This window comes from Notolepis coatsorum, assembly GCF_963971535.1.
Source record: "Notolepis coatsorum genome assembly, chromosome: 17".
Lineage (NCBI taxonomy): Eukaryota > Metazoa > Chordata > Actinopteri > Aulopiformes > Paralepididae > Notolepis > Notolepis coatsorum.
In genome coordinates, this window is record NC_140181.1 from 12,129,298 (window position 1) to 12,146,797 (window position 17,500).

Below are 17,500 nucleotides of genomic sequence, written 5' to 3' on the forward strand. Positions count from 1 at the left end.
CTCGCCCTGTAGCTAAGTTCCCCCCCCACATCCCTCCCCCCCCCCCCCCCCACCCTCCCCCCTCCCCTCCTCCCTCCCTCTCCCTACCCCCCTCTCCCCCAGCAGCTTGGGCTTCAGCAGGAAGCTGGCGTCTAATCCTGACATTTGATTAAGGATTAGGGGGAGCAGGAGGATTTCTCTGATGTGTGTTTGATGACCTGATGCGGCCCTGAGCTGAAGCACCCACGCCTCCCCGCTGCATTTTCAAATACAACGACCATTATCAGATAATGCGGTCAAACACAAAATACTTTGTTACCAAAACAGACTATCCAATGGTCATTTCCTCATAACCCCTGTGATAGACTGCAGTATAGTGCTTGTGTTTTATGAAAGATGTGGGAAAATACTTTATTATTTGAAGTTTAATCGTTTGCAGTAAAGAAAAAGACAAAAAAAGTTCTTATAATGGATGCCACCGTTGATCTGTTCAGGTTTGGCTGCACCACCCTGCCAGCTTCAGCTGCACCACCCTGCCAGCTTCAGCCAGTGTTAGACCTCGGTTTACAGTATTACGTGGTCAACAATAATTTCATTTGAGACAGATGTTCTTCTGCCTCCTTGGCCACGACCACGACCCAACCCCGTCCGTGACCACGACCCCGTCCACGACCCTGTCCTTCGTTGCCAACCTTAGCTGCACCGACTGCCTGACCTACTTTTACCAACGGATTTCCAGTTCCGCGTTCGCGTTCTGCGCTCTGATTGGCCACTGACGTTTCTGGTCGCGCCAATCGTGTGACGCCTGTTTCTTTCACCGGTTAAGCTTATAGGCACTCTTTCGAAGTTGGTTAAGGTTAGAGTTTGTCTTAGAGCAGGGCGATAGAACACCAGCCCTGATTCCAAACTCTAACCTTAACCAACTTCGAAAGAGTCGCCTATAAGCTTAACCAGTGATAAACTATAGGCGTTAGGTAGTTTGCTGCTGTTCGAGGCGGAAATGGACGCGTCACGCGATTGGGCGCAACATGTCACATGACCAGAAACATCAGTGGCCAATCAGATCGCACCAGAAACATCAGTGGCCAATCAGATCGCACCAGAAACGTCAGTGGCCAATCAGATCGCAGAACGCGAATGCGGAACTGGAAATCCGTTGGTACAAAGACATGCACGACTTGCTCCATGTTGCTCCTTTCTTTCGGGTTTCTAAGCAGCCTTTTATGTAGTGGTGAAGAGATTATCAATTGTATTGCAATGCCACTCAACTGGACAAGGTTCTTGTCGATGAAGGTAATGAGACATTAGTACACAGTATACATTTCGCAGAGTAAATTTTACTCAAACTGAGTCTATTTGAGCCCAAGTGAGTATAATTTTACTCAGTTTGAGTCAAATGTACTCAGTTTGAGTAAAATTTTACTCCGAAAAATGTACAATACAAACACCTGTTGTATTGATATAGTGATCTGCATTTGTCAATTGAACATTGTTGTAATATGAGGTGGCTGTATTCTGAGAATGGAGCATGATTTAGAGTTTGGCACTTTGTATTAACAGTTTCGCACTTTGCATTTCAGCATAGGATATTATGTCTTAAGGTAAGAATTCTGCAAGTCAGTTTACAACTTAGCATTAAGATTTTTGCACTTTATAAGCATAGCATTTAGTATCTTAGACTTAACGTATGCATTTTGAAAGTGGCAATTTGCATTTTGAGTTTTGTACATTGAAATTCTGATGTGCAAAATTAATCAAAGCAATCGTAAAAAAAAAAGAAAAACTGTAATATGTACAGTGATACAGATATAAAGACACTATGGTAGTATCATACTGGCCAGCAGTATAGGTAAGGGTATGTAGTAGGCCTATCTACAGATGTGTAAAAAGGAGTATACAGGTATGTACAGACAGGTGGATATATATATATATATATTGCTGTCAATAGATACAAAACATTTTACTAATTAATCTCACAATTTTCTGTAATTAATCTAGATTAAAAATCGCACTTCTCTACTTAATTAAGACCGAAGCGTTGTGACAGATATTTACTTGAGTAAAATCATGGAATTAATGTAGAATCAACACAAACTTGTATGAACTACCAGTAATATAAATCATATTAACAACAACAGAAATGTGTTCCATTCTTCATGTCAGATGATTTTCAAAAAGGTGCATGATGAGTCAAAGCAAAAAAAGAACAAGCAAAGATACTGCTGAAAGTTCAGAACGTTGAACATTTTTCACTCCATAGGCATAGATTAATCTAGATAAAAAAAAACGCTTTAAATTAATCTCCAAAGTTAAAGCATTAACTTTGACAGCCCTAATATGTGGTCCGTTCACTTCTGACCGCCTCCAGCCACCGTCTGACCGCGCCTCCACATTGGAAATGTATTGAAAGCCGCCGCGCGCGCGGTACACGTTGCCTCTACAATTGCATATACCACGCGCCACGAATTGAATGCTGCCGCGCTGCCACCAGACATAGCCCCGGGCCCGTAGCCGTAGGCGGTCGGAACCATAGATATCTATAGATATGAATGATAATCTATGGTCGGAAGTTGGAAACGCTCCTTGACTTGACTTGAACGGCTGTGTGGTTGACTGTCTGGTTGATCGCGCACGTTCCTCGCGCACCACTGTACGCGCGCGCCTGCCTCTCTCAACAACTTCCTCGTGGAGAGAGAGATCAAGTGCGCTGCTGCGCGCGACGAGCCGTCCAGAGTCCAGAGAGCTCAGCGCGCCGCGGACCTGAAGGACCTAACAACACAAACACAACTATATAGAAGAAAGGATGGAGACGTTAAACTTAAAGACATGAGGAGGAGGTCTGTTTCAGATGGAGGAAGACAACCACAGCACATAGAAAACCACCACGGTGAACAATAAGTTATTATTAATAACTGAAGAACAGAGCGATTGGTTCAAAACGAGGTAAGTTCTCTCTCTCTCTCTCTCTCTCTCTCTCTCTCTCTCTCTCTTCCTGCTCTCTCTCTCTCTCTCTCCTGCTCTCTCTCACCTGCTCTCTCTCTCTCTCTCTCCTGCCTCTCTCTCTCTCTCTCTCCCTCTCCTGCTCTCTCTCTCTCTCGCTCTCTCTCTCCCTCTCTCTCTCTCTCATCTCTCTCTCTCTCTCTCTCTCTCTCTCTCTCTCTCTCTCTCTCTCTCTCTCTCTCTCTCTCTCTCTACTGTATATCTGTTTGAATGATCAATAAGCCCTGTATACAGTATAAAGGAATGATACAGTATAAAGCACATTGGCCTATAGTTGCCTACATTGTTTACTCTTGATAAATATATATAATATATATACACTATGTATATTATTATATTATTATTATTATTACACTATGTATTATATATAATGATGCTGAGCGAAAGTGTCAAAGAGGAACTGAGAGAGTCAGTTTCTTCTGCCGCCGGCAAATTTTCATGTCTATTTTTATTTTCACACACTATCTCGTAACTACTATAAGTGGGGCTAAAACAGAAGGACCAGCAATACGTTATCAATACATTATCAGAAAGGGAAAAAAACGGTTAAATATTTTGTGTATATATACGTTTGATTCTTTCATTCAGTAAATGCTACGAGGCATGCGATGATGTTGAGTCTAAAAAAAAGTTCCCACCATCATATTTGAGCGTGTTCTCCATCTCTTGCGTAAACCTAGTTTTTTTTCAAAGTTATTTTTAGATGTAATAACATTTCTCTCGACTGGTTTCTGTTCTCTGTTCCTCTCCGTCCTCCAGCTGTGTGTCCGACATGAACTTATAAGAGGCTGGGTGGGCTGACTGCCAGCACCCCGGTACATCCAGACTCACTTCTATACTATGATAGTCAACACTGACACAATAATACATATAGGTAAATAACAACAGTTTTTTTTACACACCTGCATGTGTGCACAATCATCTGTGATTGGCTAAAAGCCAAATGCATATGAATTAAAACCCTGTGTAGTTACTATGCATAGTACAGCAGGTCAGCAGCCTACTTGATAGATGTAGTCAAGTCAAGTCAAGAGTCAAGTCAAGAGTTTTATTTCTCACGGCATACAAGGCATACAGTGAAATGTGGGTGTAACTTAATGAGGAATGTAACTTAATGAGGTGTAACTTAATGAGGAATGGTGTCAGCCATCATAAGATTCCCTGATCCTGCATATATGTCTTGATTCACTAGCCTACTTCAGCAGGCTACTGTTATCTGTTACTGTTAGTCCTATAGCATCCACTACTGCTATCTGTTACTGTTAGTCCTATAGCATCCACTACTGTTATCTGTTACTGTTAGTCCTATAGCATCCACTACTGCTATCTGTTACTGTTAGTCCTATAGCATCCACTACTGCTATCTGTTACTGTTAGTACTATATCATCCACTACTGCTATCTGTTACTGTTAGTCCTATAGCATCCACTACTGCTATCTGTTACTGTTAGTCTTATATCATCCACTACTGCTATCTGTTACTGTTAGTCCTATATCATCCACTACTGCTATCTGTTACTGTTAGTCCTATATCATCCACTACTGCTATCTGTTACTGTTAGTACTATATCATCCACTACTGCTATCTGTTACTGTTAGTCCTATAGCATCCACTACTGCTATCTGTTACTGTATATCACCCACGACTAGTAGCTGGCTGCTACTGTTAATAATATAGCTGCCACCATTAGCTGCTACTGTTAGCACTATTCTGTTAGTACTATAGCTACCACTGTTAGTACTATACTGTTAGTGCTATAGCTACCACTGTTAGTACTATACTGTTAGTACTATAGCTAGTACCACTGTTACTTACTATACTGTTAGTACTCTATAGCTACCACTGTTAGTACTATACTGTTAGTACTATAGCTAGTACCACTGTTACTTACTATACTGTTAGTACTCTATAGCTACCACTGTTAGTACTATTCTGTTAGTACTATAGCTAGTACCACTGTTACTTACTATACTGTTAGTACTCTATAGCTACCACTGTTAGTAGTACTATTCTGTTAGTACTATAGCTAGTACCACTGTTAGTACAGCAGCAGTGTGCTACATTTACATTTATGGAGGACTGAACGGGCATATTTGTAAGTAACACAACGTGTGTCTCTTAAACAAACGCTTGCTAGGAGGACATACATTTATTGTGCTCAAAGTCCTGTTTGATAAACCCGTCCAAACGTTTCCCCTAGAGAGGTGGTAGCGGCAGCCAGCGGTGCATGATCGCCACAGTATATTATAGTGGCACTACTGCTGCGTGTGGTGTGGTGGCATGCAGACTACTGCTGCATGTGGTGTGGTGGCATGCATCCCTACCTTTCCCACTGATAAGTTATTATTTCCCAATGCAAAGTCTCCAGTGATGCCTGGGGCTCTCAGTGGGAGAGAGAGAGAGAGAGAGAGAGAGAGAGAGAGAGAGAGAGAGAGAGAGAGAGAGAGAGAGAGAGAGAGAGAGAGAGAGAGAGAGAGAGAGAGAGGTGTGTGTGTGTGTGTACAGAGACCATGCTCGTGTCGTGTGTGTGATGATGAGTCATGTGAGCACAAGGTGGTTGAAGCGGTACATCTGACTCTGAACCTTATCTTTCTCAAACTCTGCAGTCTGTCCCTCTGTCCTCTGTCCTCTGTCCTCGGTGGCATTTCAGTCCACCTGATGGCGCCGGTCTGGAGCCACTGTGGCCACCGTGGTGACTCATGTCCGGACGCCAGAGAGACAGACGTCCAAACAGCCGCGGCGGCGGCGCGGAGGGACTTTCACTCGTCTGCCCTCTGTGTTAGATTTGCATCTGTGAGGATGTAGTGTTGAGCCAGAGCGGTGGGATCAGAACGACCGCAGTATCCAAGCCAGGCTCCTGTTGTTGTCGCTGGAGGGCCCAGGGTTTCTCAAACTGTGCGTCGGGGCCCACATTTTGGTCACAGGGGCAGAGCGGGGAAAACAAGCCTTTTGGTCGGTTGGGTCACTGGCCGCGGTCAGTTCCAGAACGCAGTGAGGTCCAGAACACAGTGAGGTCCAGAACACAGTCAGTTCCAGAACACAGTCAGTTCCAGAACACAGTGAGGTCCAGAACACAGTCAGTTCCAGAACACAGTCAGTTCCAGAACACAGTGAGGTCCAGAACACAGTCAGTTCCAGAACACAGTCAGTTCCAGAACACAGTGAGGTCCAGAACACAGTGAGGTCCAGAACGCAGTGAGTTCCAGAACACAGTCAGTTCCAGAACACAGTCAGGTCCAGAACACAGTCAGTTCCAGAACACAGTGAGTTCCAGAACGCAGTGAGTTCCAGAACACAGTCAGTTCCAGAACACAGTCAGTTCCAGAACACAGTCAGGTCCAGAACACAGTCAGTTCCAGAACACAGTGAGGTCCAGAACACAGTCAGTTCCAGAACACAGTCAGGTCCAGAACACAGTCAGTTCCAGAACACAGTGAGTTCCAGAACGCAGTGAGGTCCAGAACACAGTCAGGTCCAGAACACAGTGAGTTCCAGAACACTGTCAGTTCCAGAACACAGTGAGGTCCAGAACACAGTCAGGTCCAGAACACAGTGAGTTCCAGAACACAGTGAGGTCCAGAACACAGTCAGGTCCAGAACACAGTCTGGTCCAGAACACAGTCAGTTCCAGAACACAGTGAGGTCCAGAACACAGTCAGGTCCAGAACACAGTCTGGTCCAGAACACAGTCAGTTCCAGAACACAGTCAGTTCCAGAACGCAGTGAGTTCCAGAACGCAGTCAGTTCCAGAACACAGTGAGGTCCAGAACACAGTGAGGTCCAGAACACAGTGAGGTCCAGAACACAGTCAGGTCCAGAACACAGTCAGTTCCAGAACACAGTGAGGTCCAGAACACAGTCAGTTCCAGAACACAGTGAGGTCCAGAACACAGTGAGGTCCAGAACACAGTCAGGTCCAGAACACAGTCAGTTCCAGAACACAGTCAGTTCCAGAACACAGTGAGGTCCAGAACACAGTCAGGTCCAGAACACAGTCAGTTCCAGAACACAGTGAGGTCCAGAACACAGTCAGTTCCAGAACACAGTCAGTTCCAGAACACAGTGAGGTCCAGAACACAGTGAGGTCCAGAACGCAGTGAGTTCCAGAACACAGTCAGTTCCAGAACACAGTCAGGTCCAGAACACAGTCAGTTCCAGAACACAGTGAGGTCCAGAACACAGTCAGGTCCAGAACACAGTCAGTTCCAGAACACAGTGAGTTCCAGAACACAGTCAGGTCCAGAACACAGTCAGTTCCAGAACACAGTGAGGTCCAGAACACAGTCAGTTCCAGAACACAGTCAGGTCCAGAACACAGTCAGTTCCAGAACACAGTGAGTTCCAGAACACAGTGAGGTCCAGAACACAGTCAGGTCCAGAACACAGTGAGTTCCAGAACACAGTCAGTTCCAGAACACAGTGAGGTCCAGAACACAGTCAGGTCCAGAACACAGTCTGGTCCAGAACACAGTCAGTTCCAGAACACAGTCAGTTCCAGAACGCAGTGAGTTCCAGAACATAGTCAGTTCCAGAACACAGTCAGGTCCAGAACACAGTCAGTTCCAGAACACAGTGAGGTCCAGAACACAGTCAGTTCCAGAACACAGTGAGGTCCAGAACACAGTGAGGTCCAGAACACAGTCAGGTCCAGAACACAGTCAGTTCCAGAACACAGTCAGTTCCAGAACACAGTGAGGTCCAGAACACAGTCAGGTCCAGAACACAGTGAGGTCCAGAACACAGTCAGTTCCAGAACACAGTCAGGTCCAGAACACAGTGAGTTCCAGAACACAGTCAGTTCCAGAACACAGTCAGGTCCAGAACACAGTGAGTTCCAGAACACAGTCAGTTCCAGAACACAGTGAGGTCCAGAACACAGTGAGGTCCAGAACACAGTCAGTTCCAGAACGCAGTGAGGTCCAGAACACAGTCAGTTCCAGAACACAGTCAGTTCCAGAACACAGTGAGGTCCAGAACACAGTCAGTTCCAGAACACAGTCAGTTCCAGAACACAGTGAGGTCCAGAACACAGTGAGGTCCAGAACACAGTCAGTTCCAGAACACAGTGAGGTCCAGAACACAGTCAGTTCCAGAACACAGTCAGTTCCAGAACACAGTGAGGTCCAGAACACAGTCAGTTCCAGAACACAGTCAGTTCCAGAACACAGTGAGGTCCAGAACACAGTGAGGTCCAGAACACAGTCAGTTCCAGAACACAGTGAGGTCCAGAACACAGTGAGGTCCAGAACACAGTGAGTTCCAGAACACAGTGAGGTCCAGAACACAGTCAGTTCCAGAACACAGTGAGGTCCAGAACACAGTGAGGTCCAGAACACAGTGAGTTCCAGAACACAGTGAGGTCCAGAACACAGTCAGTTCCAGAACACAGTGAGGTCCAGAACGCAGTGAGGTCCAGAAGACAGTCAGTTCCAGAACACAGTGAGGTCCAGAACACAGTGAGGTCCAGAATGCAGTAAGTTCCAGAACACAGTGAGGTCCAGAACGCAGTGAGTTCCAGAACACAGTCAGTTCCAGAACACAGTCAGTTCCAGAACACAGTGAGGTCCAGAACACAGTCAGTTCCAGAACACAGTCAGTTCCAGAACACAGTGAGGTCCAGAACACAGTGAGGTCCAGAACGCAGTGAGTTCCAGAACACAGTCAGGTCCAGAACACAGTCAGTTCCAGAACACAGTGAGGTCCAGAACACAGTGAGGTCCAGAACACAGTCAGTTCCAGAACACAGTGAGGTCCAGAACACAGTCAGGTCCAGAACACAGTCAGTTCCAGAACACAGTCAGTTCCAGAACACAGTGAGGTCCAGAACACAGTGAGGTCCAGAACACAGTCAGTTCCAGAACACAGTGAGGTCCAGAACACAGTGAGGTCCAGAACACAGTCAGTTCCAGAACACAGTGAGGTCCAGAACACAGTGAGGTCCAGAACACAGTGAGTTCCAGAACACAGTGAGGTCCAGAACACAGTGAGGTCCAGAACACAGTCAGTTCCAGAACACAGTGAGGTCCAGAACACAGTGAGGTCCAGAACACAGTGAGTTCCAGAACACAGTGAGGTCCAGAACACAGTCAGTTCCAGAACACAGTGAGGTCCAGAACGCAGTGAGGTCCAGAAGACAGTCAGTTCCAGAACACAGTGAGGTCCAGAACACAGTGAGGTCCAGAATGCAGTAAGTTCCAGAACACAGTGAGGTCCAGAACGCAGTGAGTTCCAGAACACAGTCAGTTCCAGAACACAGTCAGTTCCAGAACACAGTGAGGTCCAGAACACAGTCAGTTCCAGAACACAGTCAGTTCCAGAACACAGTGAGGTCCAGAACACAGTGAGGTCCAGAACGCAGTGAGTTCCAGAACACAGTCAGGTCCAGAACACAGTCAGTTCCAGAACACAGTGAGGTCCAGAACACAGTGAGGTCCAGAACACAGTCAGTTCCAGAACACAGTGAGGTCCAGAACACAGTCAGGTCCAGAACACAGTCAGTTCCAGAACACAGTCAGTTCCAGAACACAGTGAGGTCCAGAACACAGTGAGGTCCAGAACACAGTCAGTTCCAGAACACAGTGAGGTCCAGAACACAGTGAGGTCCAGAACACAGTCAGTTCCAGAACACAGTGAGGTCCAGAACACAGTGAGGTCCAGAACACAGTGGCTACCTCCACTATTTCATCAGCTAGAGAGAAAGCAACGTCCATGTGCTCGTCGGGCGCCCGCTGTGATTAGCATTGAGCATGTTCACAGTTCACACAGCCGGTCATTTTGCTCTTGTGTCCTTCTCAGGTTGGGATTCCAAGGTGAGAACAGAGTGGAAAGGAATCCCAACCTGAGCATGGCATAAGAGCAAAATGGCCACCAATGGGACGAGATAATTCCATCAGTTCCAAAACATGCGACGTTATCTTGAAACAGAAGGAGCGACCTGCCTTTCAAGACTATTGTCGCTTGTTTGGAGGAATCTCTCTCTGAGTGCAGTCCTTTCACTATACAGTGGCAGATTCTAATGCATGTTTTCTGAAAATAAGACTTTAAGACATATAAGCAACATGTGTTCATAGCGTATTATCGATCGTTTGATTAGGACGCATAGCGGAGGTTAATCGTGATAACGTATAAGATCCACTGAATGACATTCCGAGTTTAAAATATCAATATGTTTCCCTAAACGTGGCAAAACCGTTGCTCAATCATATTATTAGCCTCCTCTACTTCTCTCCCAGGTCTGCTTGTTGTTTTCCCCCGGAGTTGGTGACGACAGTAGCCACTAGCCAGCGAGTTGCATGTCGTGGGGCGACAGTGACTCGGGAGGTAGAGCAGTCGTCTGGCAATCCGGAGGTTCCCGGTTCGATTCCCGCTCCTCCCGGGCAGCATGTCGATGTGTCCTTGAGCAAGACACTGAACCCCTAATTGCTCCCGATGAGCAGGTCGGCACCTTGCATGGTCGCCTCCGTCGTCGGTGTGTGAATGTGAGGTGAAATGTGAGGAACAAAATTGTAAAGCGCTTTGGATAAAAGATATATATAAAAAAGCAGCCATTTACCATTTGGTTCCTCCGTGTCTCAGAGGATGTTTCTGCCCGGCGTCTTCAGTGATGTTTCTGCACGTGGGGGAGGGAGCGCACACGTGTTCAACTGGGACGACACGGTGTAGACGGGGCCTACGTTTGGTTCATTATTATTAAGTGGGGGAGTAGATCAGACGGGAGCTTCCGAACCAGGAGACGGCTCGGACACACCGCTTGCTAATCGAAGCCTAGATTTAGTGGATCTCTGTGACCTTTTCGGTGGAATCCGGATCTACTGTACCGTGCTGTGCTGCGCTACTAGAGTCACAAGGCTCCGGTCTGCTGAGAGGAACAGATCAGCGCCGTGAGTCAATGCAAGACTCTCCGCTCCCGAACTCACCCACCATCACATTATAACCCTTTCACTGCCACACTACAGAAGGTTAACCCTTTAGGCATAACAATTATTGTTTGTTTCCTGTTGGTTGTCAGTTAAGGCCATGGGTAGGTAGGGAATTTATTTTATTTAATTTTTTTATTTTATTCTTTCCCACGGCGACTATGGATAGGGAATTTCTTTATTTAATTAAAATGTTCACAACAACATGGATGCATGTACTCTGCCAGCATGTTTAATATCCATAATACTAAAGGTTTGACTAAGATTTCTATGAAACTTTATTAAAAAAAATAATAATAATAATAATTGGATTTTTTTCTTTAAATCTTTTTTTTTTAACTTATAAAATATATTGGGTCGCACCTAAATCAGCAGAGTCGGTCGGCAACCGGAAACAAACCATTATTTCTTTTAGGCCTTACTATCACATTACCATCGGTAGTTCAGTAAAGGGTTAAAACCTTCTGTAGTGTGGCAGTGAAAGGGTTAACCTGATGTCGTGTGGCAGTGAAAGGGTTAACCTGCTGTGTTTTGTCACGGTGAAAGGGTTTAACCGTTTGGTAGTGAGGCAGGGAAAGGTTTAATGTGTTTTATAGATGTGAGGCGCCTCTGTGTTCGCCAATGTCACTAACACACAGTCACTCACTCACTCACTCACTCACTCACTCACTCACTCACTCACTCACTCACTCACTCACTCACTCACTCATGGCTAACCACCCTGCCCCTAGTGGCGGTCCACGAGCATTGCACTAGCTTTGCGTGGACTGCTACTGTGTTATTGTTCTTTTCTGTTTCTGTATGTGGATAAACATCACGTCTATATGTTACAGTGCAAGACCAGAGCAGTGTGTCAGTCAGTATCAGTGTCAAGTGATTGATCGATGGATTGATTCTAGATGTTTATTTATCTCGAACACAACAAACGTACAAATCACAGGAAAGACAAAATGTAAAGATAAACAACCGAGTCTGTCTTCCTCCGTAGGAAAACAAACAAGGATGAGTCTGTGGGCGAGTTAGTTAGTTAGTTAGTTAGTTAGTTAGTTAGTTAGTTAGTTAGTTAGTTAGTTAGTTAGTTAGTTAGTTAGTTAGTTAGTATCCCCGTCGTACCGTATCACTCAGAATGTGTGCCGTCGATTCTCCCAATATCAATAGGACGAAATTAGGCGAATTCCAACTAAATTCAAATATTAATGTTAACATTTACATGTTATATTACCGCATCGAAGCAAGCGTAAAAAATGCTTATCATTAACACTGTGTTCGCTATTATGGGATGTACCAATAGGAAACTGTAATTATTAGGCATTGGGCTGTGCTTTATTGTGTTGTAATTTCAGACATTTGGATCTGCGTTTTCGGTATTCAAATTCATATATATTTATAAAAAAATTCAAATGAAATTGCAATATGTAAATTCATTCTGACTAGTTGGCCACAGCACCATGACTGTTTATTTGCTGTTGCCAGGGCAACACATTGGGTTGAAGGAATCAGCTATGGCTGGGTAGCGCCGTAGAGGACTAAGCACTCGCCTACCACCGCAGAGACTCTGGGATCGAATCCAGCTGCCAGCGGTACCTCCGGCTTGGTCAGTCGTCCAATCGTCCGAACACAATTGGCAGTGTTTGCGGGTGGGAAACCGGTGGGGTATGAGTCCTGGTCATTGCAAACAGCGGCTCCTATACTGGTCGGTCGGGGCACTTGTTCAGCAGGGAGGGGATCTGGGGGAGATTTAGCGTCACGGTCTCCCAGTGAAACTCCCCGCTGTCAGGTGAAAATTGTATTGGAGGAGGCATGTGGTAGTCTCTACACCCTCAGGGGCAGACAGGGTACTCGGTTGTCAAGGTACTGTAGGATGATGACAGCCATGCCAGCGCAGAGCCTACAACTCCCATTCCTGCGAGGGATGCGAGGAGGATCTGAGGGTTGACTCATGTGTCGGTTACCACTGCCAGTGTCAACACTTCTGCGTCTGTAATGGGAGAGAAAGATGACAGAGTTAAGGATGAGGCTCTTGATTCAGCATTTGGAACGGGTGGTGGTTGGGAGAAGGAGCTGCGGATGTTCTCAAAGAATAATGGCAAAGTCTTCGGCAGAGAGAGAAGAGGGTGGAGGGGGAGTGAGGATCATGGAGGACATGGTGGCGTGCAGTTTGCGGAGGTCCTCCTTAGCCGAGGCCTCGATCTTATGGTGACAGAAAGAGGCTTTGGCAGTAGTAGTAATGTCTTTGGAGAATGCTAACAAGAGATTTTTATACTTCCTCTCGGCCGCTCTCTCAGGGTCTGTCTTTCTTCCCTCACTGCATCTTCTGACAGCAATGGTCTGGGTGTGGAACGGTCAAGCAGGCTCCTTTGGCGATTGATTGATTGAAAATTGTATTAACAGATTGCAGAATGGGTACAATACAGTACAGCTCAATACACACAATTGTTAAGGGGATGCAGACCAGAGAAAGACGTTCGTCTTGTTTACATCAGTGTCCCCCATTTTCAATTCATCTTAACACATGACATACAGATAGACAGTACTGCTACGTGCGAGGGGAAAGAGCTTGTCGAAGGAGGTGGAGAGGGCTGAGAGGTAGGGTTGGGCATCGTTTGTTTGAACGATTCCGGTTCCGATTCTCCATATCGATTCCTGTTCTAAACGATTCTCGATTCCGATTCTTTGAGGTGCAGGTCAAAACAGGTCACAGCTTATTTCGAAGGAGATTTTTTTTTTTTTTTTTAAAGAAAATCATACTATTCACATTTTCAGTTGACTTGATACAGTTTAATTTGGTTGCTGTACTGTAACTAGGGTATTAATTAACAAAGTAAAAAAAAAAAAATCGAAATTTAGAATAGAAATTCAAATATGTTACTTCCGGTTCCAGAACCGGAAGTTAGGTTCCTATTAGAACCGGTTTTCGGTGCCCAACCCTACTGAGGGGAGGGTGGAGGTTGTCGAGGGGGGGGGGGGAGCAGAGAAAGTCACTCGAAGGTAGAGCGGATAGGATGTCAGAGGAGAGGATGGAGGGGGGGGGGGGGGGGGGACAGCCAGGGAGCACAGGGTGTGTCTGAATGAGACGGTTTGAGTTGGAGTGGGTGGTTTGGGGTTCAGCATAACGGGAGGATACAAAGCAGTAGTCTGATACATGGAGGGGGAAGTTACCGTGGTGTTAATTATGCTGGAGGAACGAGAGAATATGAGATCCAGGGAGCTGCCAGCAGCTTTGTGGGTGGGAGGCATGACAGTGGGAGTCAGGTCAAAGGATTGTAGGAGAGACACCACTCCCACTGTGGCAGAGGGGGACGAGTTAGGCAGGTTGAAGTCAGCCATTAGGAGAAGGGGGATGCCGTCTTCTGGGAAAGAGCTCAGCAGCATGTCCAGCTCGTCAGGACGGTGGAGAGTCGGTACTGGAAATGACCAACAACAACACAGTCTCATCAGAAAATGTAAATAATTAATAAAGTACACTAACCGATCACAGGAAAAAAGGTACATAATGTTATTGTATAAGTAATATATTTACATGTCGTATTTGCGAAAGACCAAAACAAACAGTACGACTGGGAGTCGAACTAACAATGATTGTGGTCGTGGGGCAGTGCTCTCACCACTGGACTAGGACACCCACCCACCCTGATACAAACACAGCAATACTGTGATGATGGTTTGTTTTAATGATTAACGGTTATGGTTAAGATAGAAAGTTAGGGTTATGGTTAAGGTTATAGTTAGGGTTTTGGTTAGTTTAACGTAACAGTGTGGTTATATGGTTAGGGTTATGGTAAACTAAAATTGAAAGTACAAAAAATTAAAAATGTATATGTAATATATGCACTTATATATGTCATATATATGTCAATACATTTATTATTTGTGTCTTTAATGATCCACTAGGCCTCTCTGTCCATGAACCCATTCATCTTTTGGTTTGATCTTAGTCGACCAAGACGTTGTTTTCTTCTTTGTTGTTTTTTAAATGCTGAATCTTGCTTAATTAAATGCTGACTCTATCTTAGAAGATTATACGCATATCTCCGGTAAACACTAGATTTACGGAGGTCCTTCTTCATCATGACTGCATGTGGAAAACACAATTTCTTTAGAAACCTGTCTATTAAATCAACTTAATTTGCCCTACGACTATTATTTGGTTGCAAATTCCTGCAGTCGAGAGGACAGCCCTACTAGGATTCACCTTCGACGGTAATAACAGCGAAGCAGCAGCCACTTAAAAGTGCATCATACTTAAAAGAGGAAGTTATTTAAAAGGACCCCCTTTGATGGAGTGGCTGAAGAGGAACTGCCAGTTCTGCCAGTGAGAAGAAGGAAGTTAGGTATTTTACACCATTATTTTTTCTGATCAGGACCTATCAAGTACACAGGGAACTTCCTGTGTGCAACTGGCCAAATGTAACATTTTCCATTCTGCCACAGCTTACTACTATGTCATAACGACGGCGCCGGCTTTTTGGTCCTTCGATAGACATGTTGTGCCAGATGTGAATGATAATAATTAATCACCGTAATGTACTGTAGCGTAAGTATTGGTAGACCTACATGTGAGTGTCCTACAAGATTCAGATTCAGATTCAGATTCCTTTATTGGGGCCTAACAAAATAAATAGTTTGGTTCCTGTTGGTTGTCAGTTAAGGCCATGGGTAGGTAGGGCATTTATTTTATTTTATTTATTATTTAATTTTTTTATTGGATAATGAATTTTCTTATTTAATAAATTTTTTCACAACAACATGGATGCATGTACTCTGCCAGCATGTACAATATCCATAATACTAAAGGTTAAAATTAAGGCTGTCAAATATATCGCGTTAATATCGCGTTAACTCCCGATTCTATTAATGCCACTAATTTTTTTAACTCAAGATTAACTAAATTTTTTTTTTTTTCTTTTTTTTTTTTTACTAGACTTCACTCAGGTGTATTATTGATGCTCTCATTGATACTATGTTTGTTTCTGAAGTGTGTGTGTGTGTGTGTGTGTGTGTGTGTGTGTGTGTGTGTGTGTGTGTGTGTGTGTGTGTGTGTGTGTGTGTGTGTGTGTGTGTGTGTGTGTGTGTGTGTGTGAGTGAGATATAGAGAGAGAGGGGGGTGAGAGAGATGAGGAAGGGGCAAAAGAGAAAAAGAGTGGGAGAGTGTGTGTGTGAGGGAGAGAGGGGGGTGTGTGATTAATCAGCCCTTGTGTGTGTGAATGTAACAAGTTCCTAACGTTTTCTTTCCCCTATTATTTCATGCACACTTTATTCATTGTTTTAAATTATTATTTTCTTTTAAGTTATTTTGTGCATCACTCTGTTTTGAATTTGATGCACATTTGCAATGCATGAGGGTCATCCTTTTGTGTTAAATGGCTGCATAAAGCAAGCATTTGTTGACTCGCATGTTGATAAGAGTATTAAAACTTGGAACTTGAAAAAGATCTGTTTAAGGTAAAAAAAAAAAAAAAAGTGATTAATTTGCGATTAATCGCGAGTTAACTATGGACAATCATGCGATTAATCGAGTTAAATATTTTAATCGTTTGACAGCACTAGTTAAAATACAAAGACACTGTACTACAAAAGTACAATGTTAGTAGTATTAAAAAAAAAAAAATGCCACCCTTAAATACTACTCACTAAATATCCTGACGTCAGAGAGCTGTGCAAATATTGTGAAATACTTGCTTTTTATATATTCTCATTATTGACATGGACTGCACTTTTTGGCTAAGATTTAATTCAACTTTATTGTAAAAAAAAAAAAAGAAGAAAAAAAATCATACAAACTCATCAAATAAATGTGGGTCGCACAAAAATCGGCAGGGTCGGTCGGTAACCGGAACCAAACAATTTATTTCGCATGGCCTTGTCACTTATTTCAGTACTTTACAGCAAGAAGAGTGAACATCTATTTATTGTGGTCCCTCGACTGTAGCAGCTTCCAATAATAAAATAAAATAAGACGACTAAAACAAAGATTACTATACAGTTCCAAAAAAGTGTGCAGTGCAATACAATAAATTCTTTAGACATTTAGAAAGAAAGACCGGAGCCTCCTGTGTGTCTGAGCGGTTGATCTGAGCCCCTGGAGACTAAATGTTTGAGCGGTTGATCTGACCCCCTGGAAACTAAATGTTTGAGCGGTTGATCTGACCCCCTGGATAGTAAATGTCTGAGCGGTTGATCTGACCCCCTGGATACTAAATGTCTGAGCGGTTGATCTGACCCCCTGGATACTAAATGTTTGAGCGGTTGATCTGACCCCCTGGATACTAAATGTCTGAGCGGTTGATCTGACCCCCTGGATACTAAATGTTTGAGCGGTTGATCTGACCCCCTGGATACTGAATGTCTGAGCGGTTGATCTGACCCCCTGGATACTGAATGTCTGAGCGGTTGATCTGACCCCCTGGATACTAAATGTTTGAGCGGTTGATCTGACCCCCTGGATACTGAATGTCTGAGCGGTTGATCTGACCCCCTGGATACTAAATGTTTGAGCGGTTGATCTGACCCCCTGGATACTGAATGTCTGAGCGGTTGATCTGACCCCCTGGATACTGAATGTCTGAGCGGTTGATCTGACCCCCTGGATACTAAATGTCTGAGC

At 44.5% G+C, this 17,500-nt stretch overlaps 2 protein-coding genes across 2 annotated transcripts in view; both read left to right on the forward strand.

Moving 5' to 3' along the window:
• Positions 1 to 3,763, forward strand: part of rbbp8l (retinoblastoma binding protein 8-like) — a gene marked incomplete at its 3' end in the record, with an annotated part of 37,934 nt that extends 34,171 nt beyond the window's left edge. Inside the window, exon 14 of the mRNA XM_084332701.1 lies at positions 3,739 to 3,763. Within this exon, the coding sequence (XP_084188827.1) occupies positions 3,739 to 3,763 (25 nt within the window). The remainder of the gene's footprint in view (positions 1 to 3,738) is intronic.
• The window catches only part of hck (HCK proto-oncogene, Src family tyrosine kinase), a 90,571-nt gene continuing 75,805 nt past the window's right edge, over positions 2,735 to 17,500 (forward strand). The window contains exon 1 of the mRNA XM_084332702.1: positions 2,735 to 2,922. The gene's annotated coding sequence lies outside the window, so the exon portion shown is untranslated. The remainder of the gene's footprint in view (positions 2,923 to 17,500) is intronic.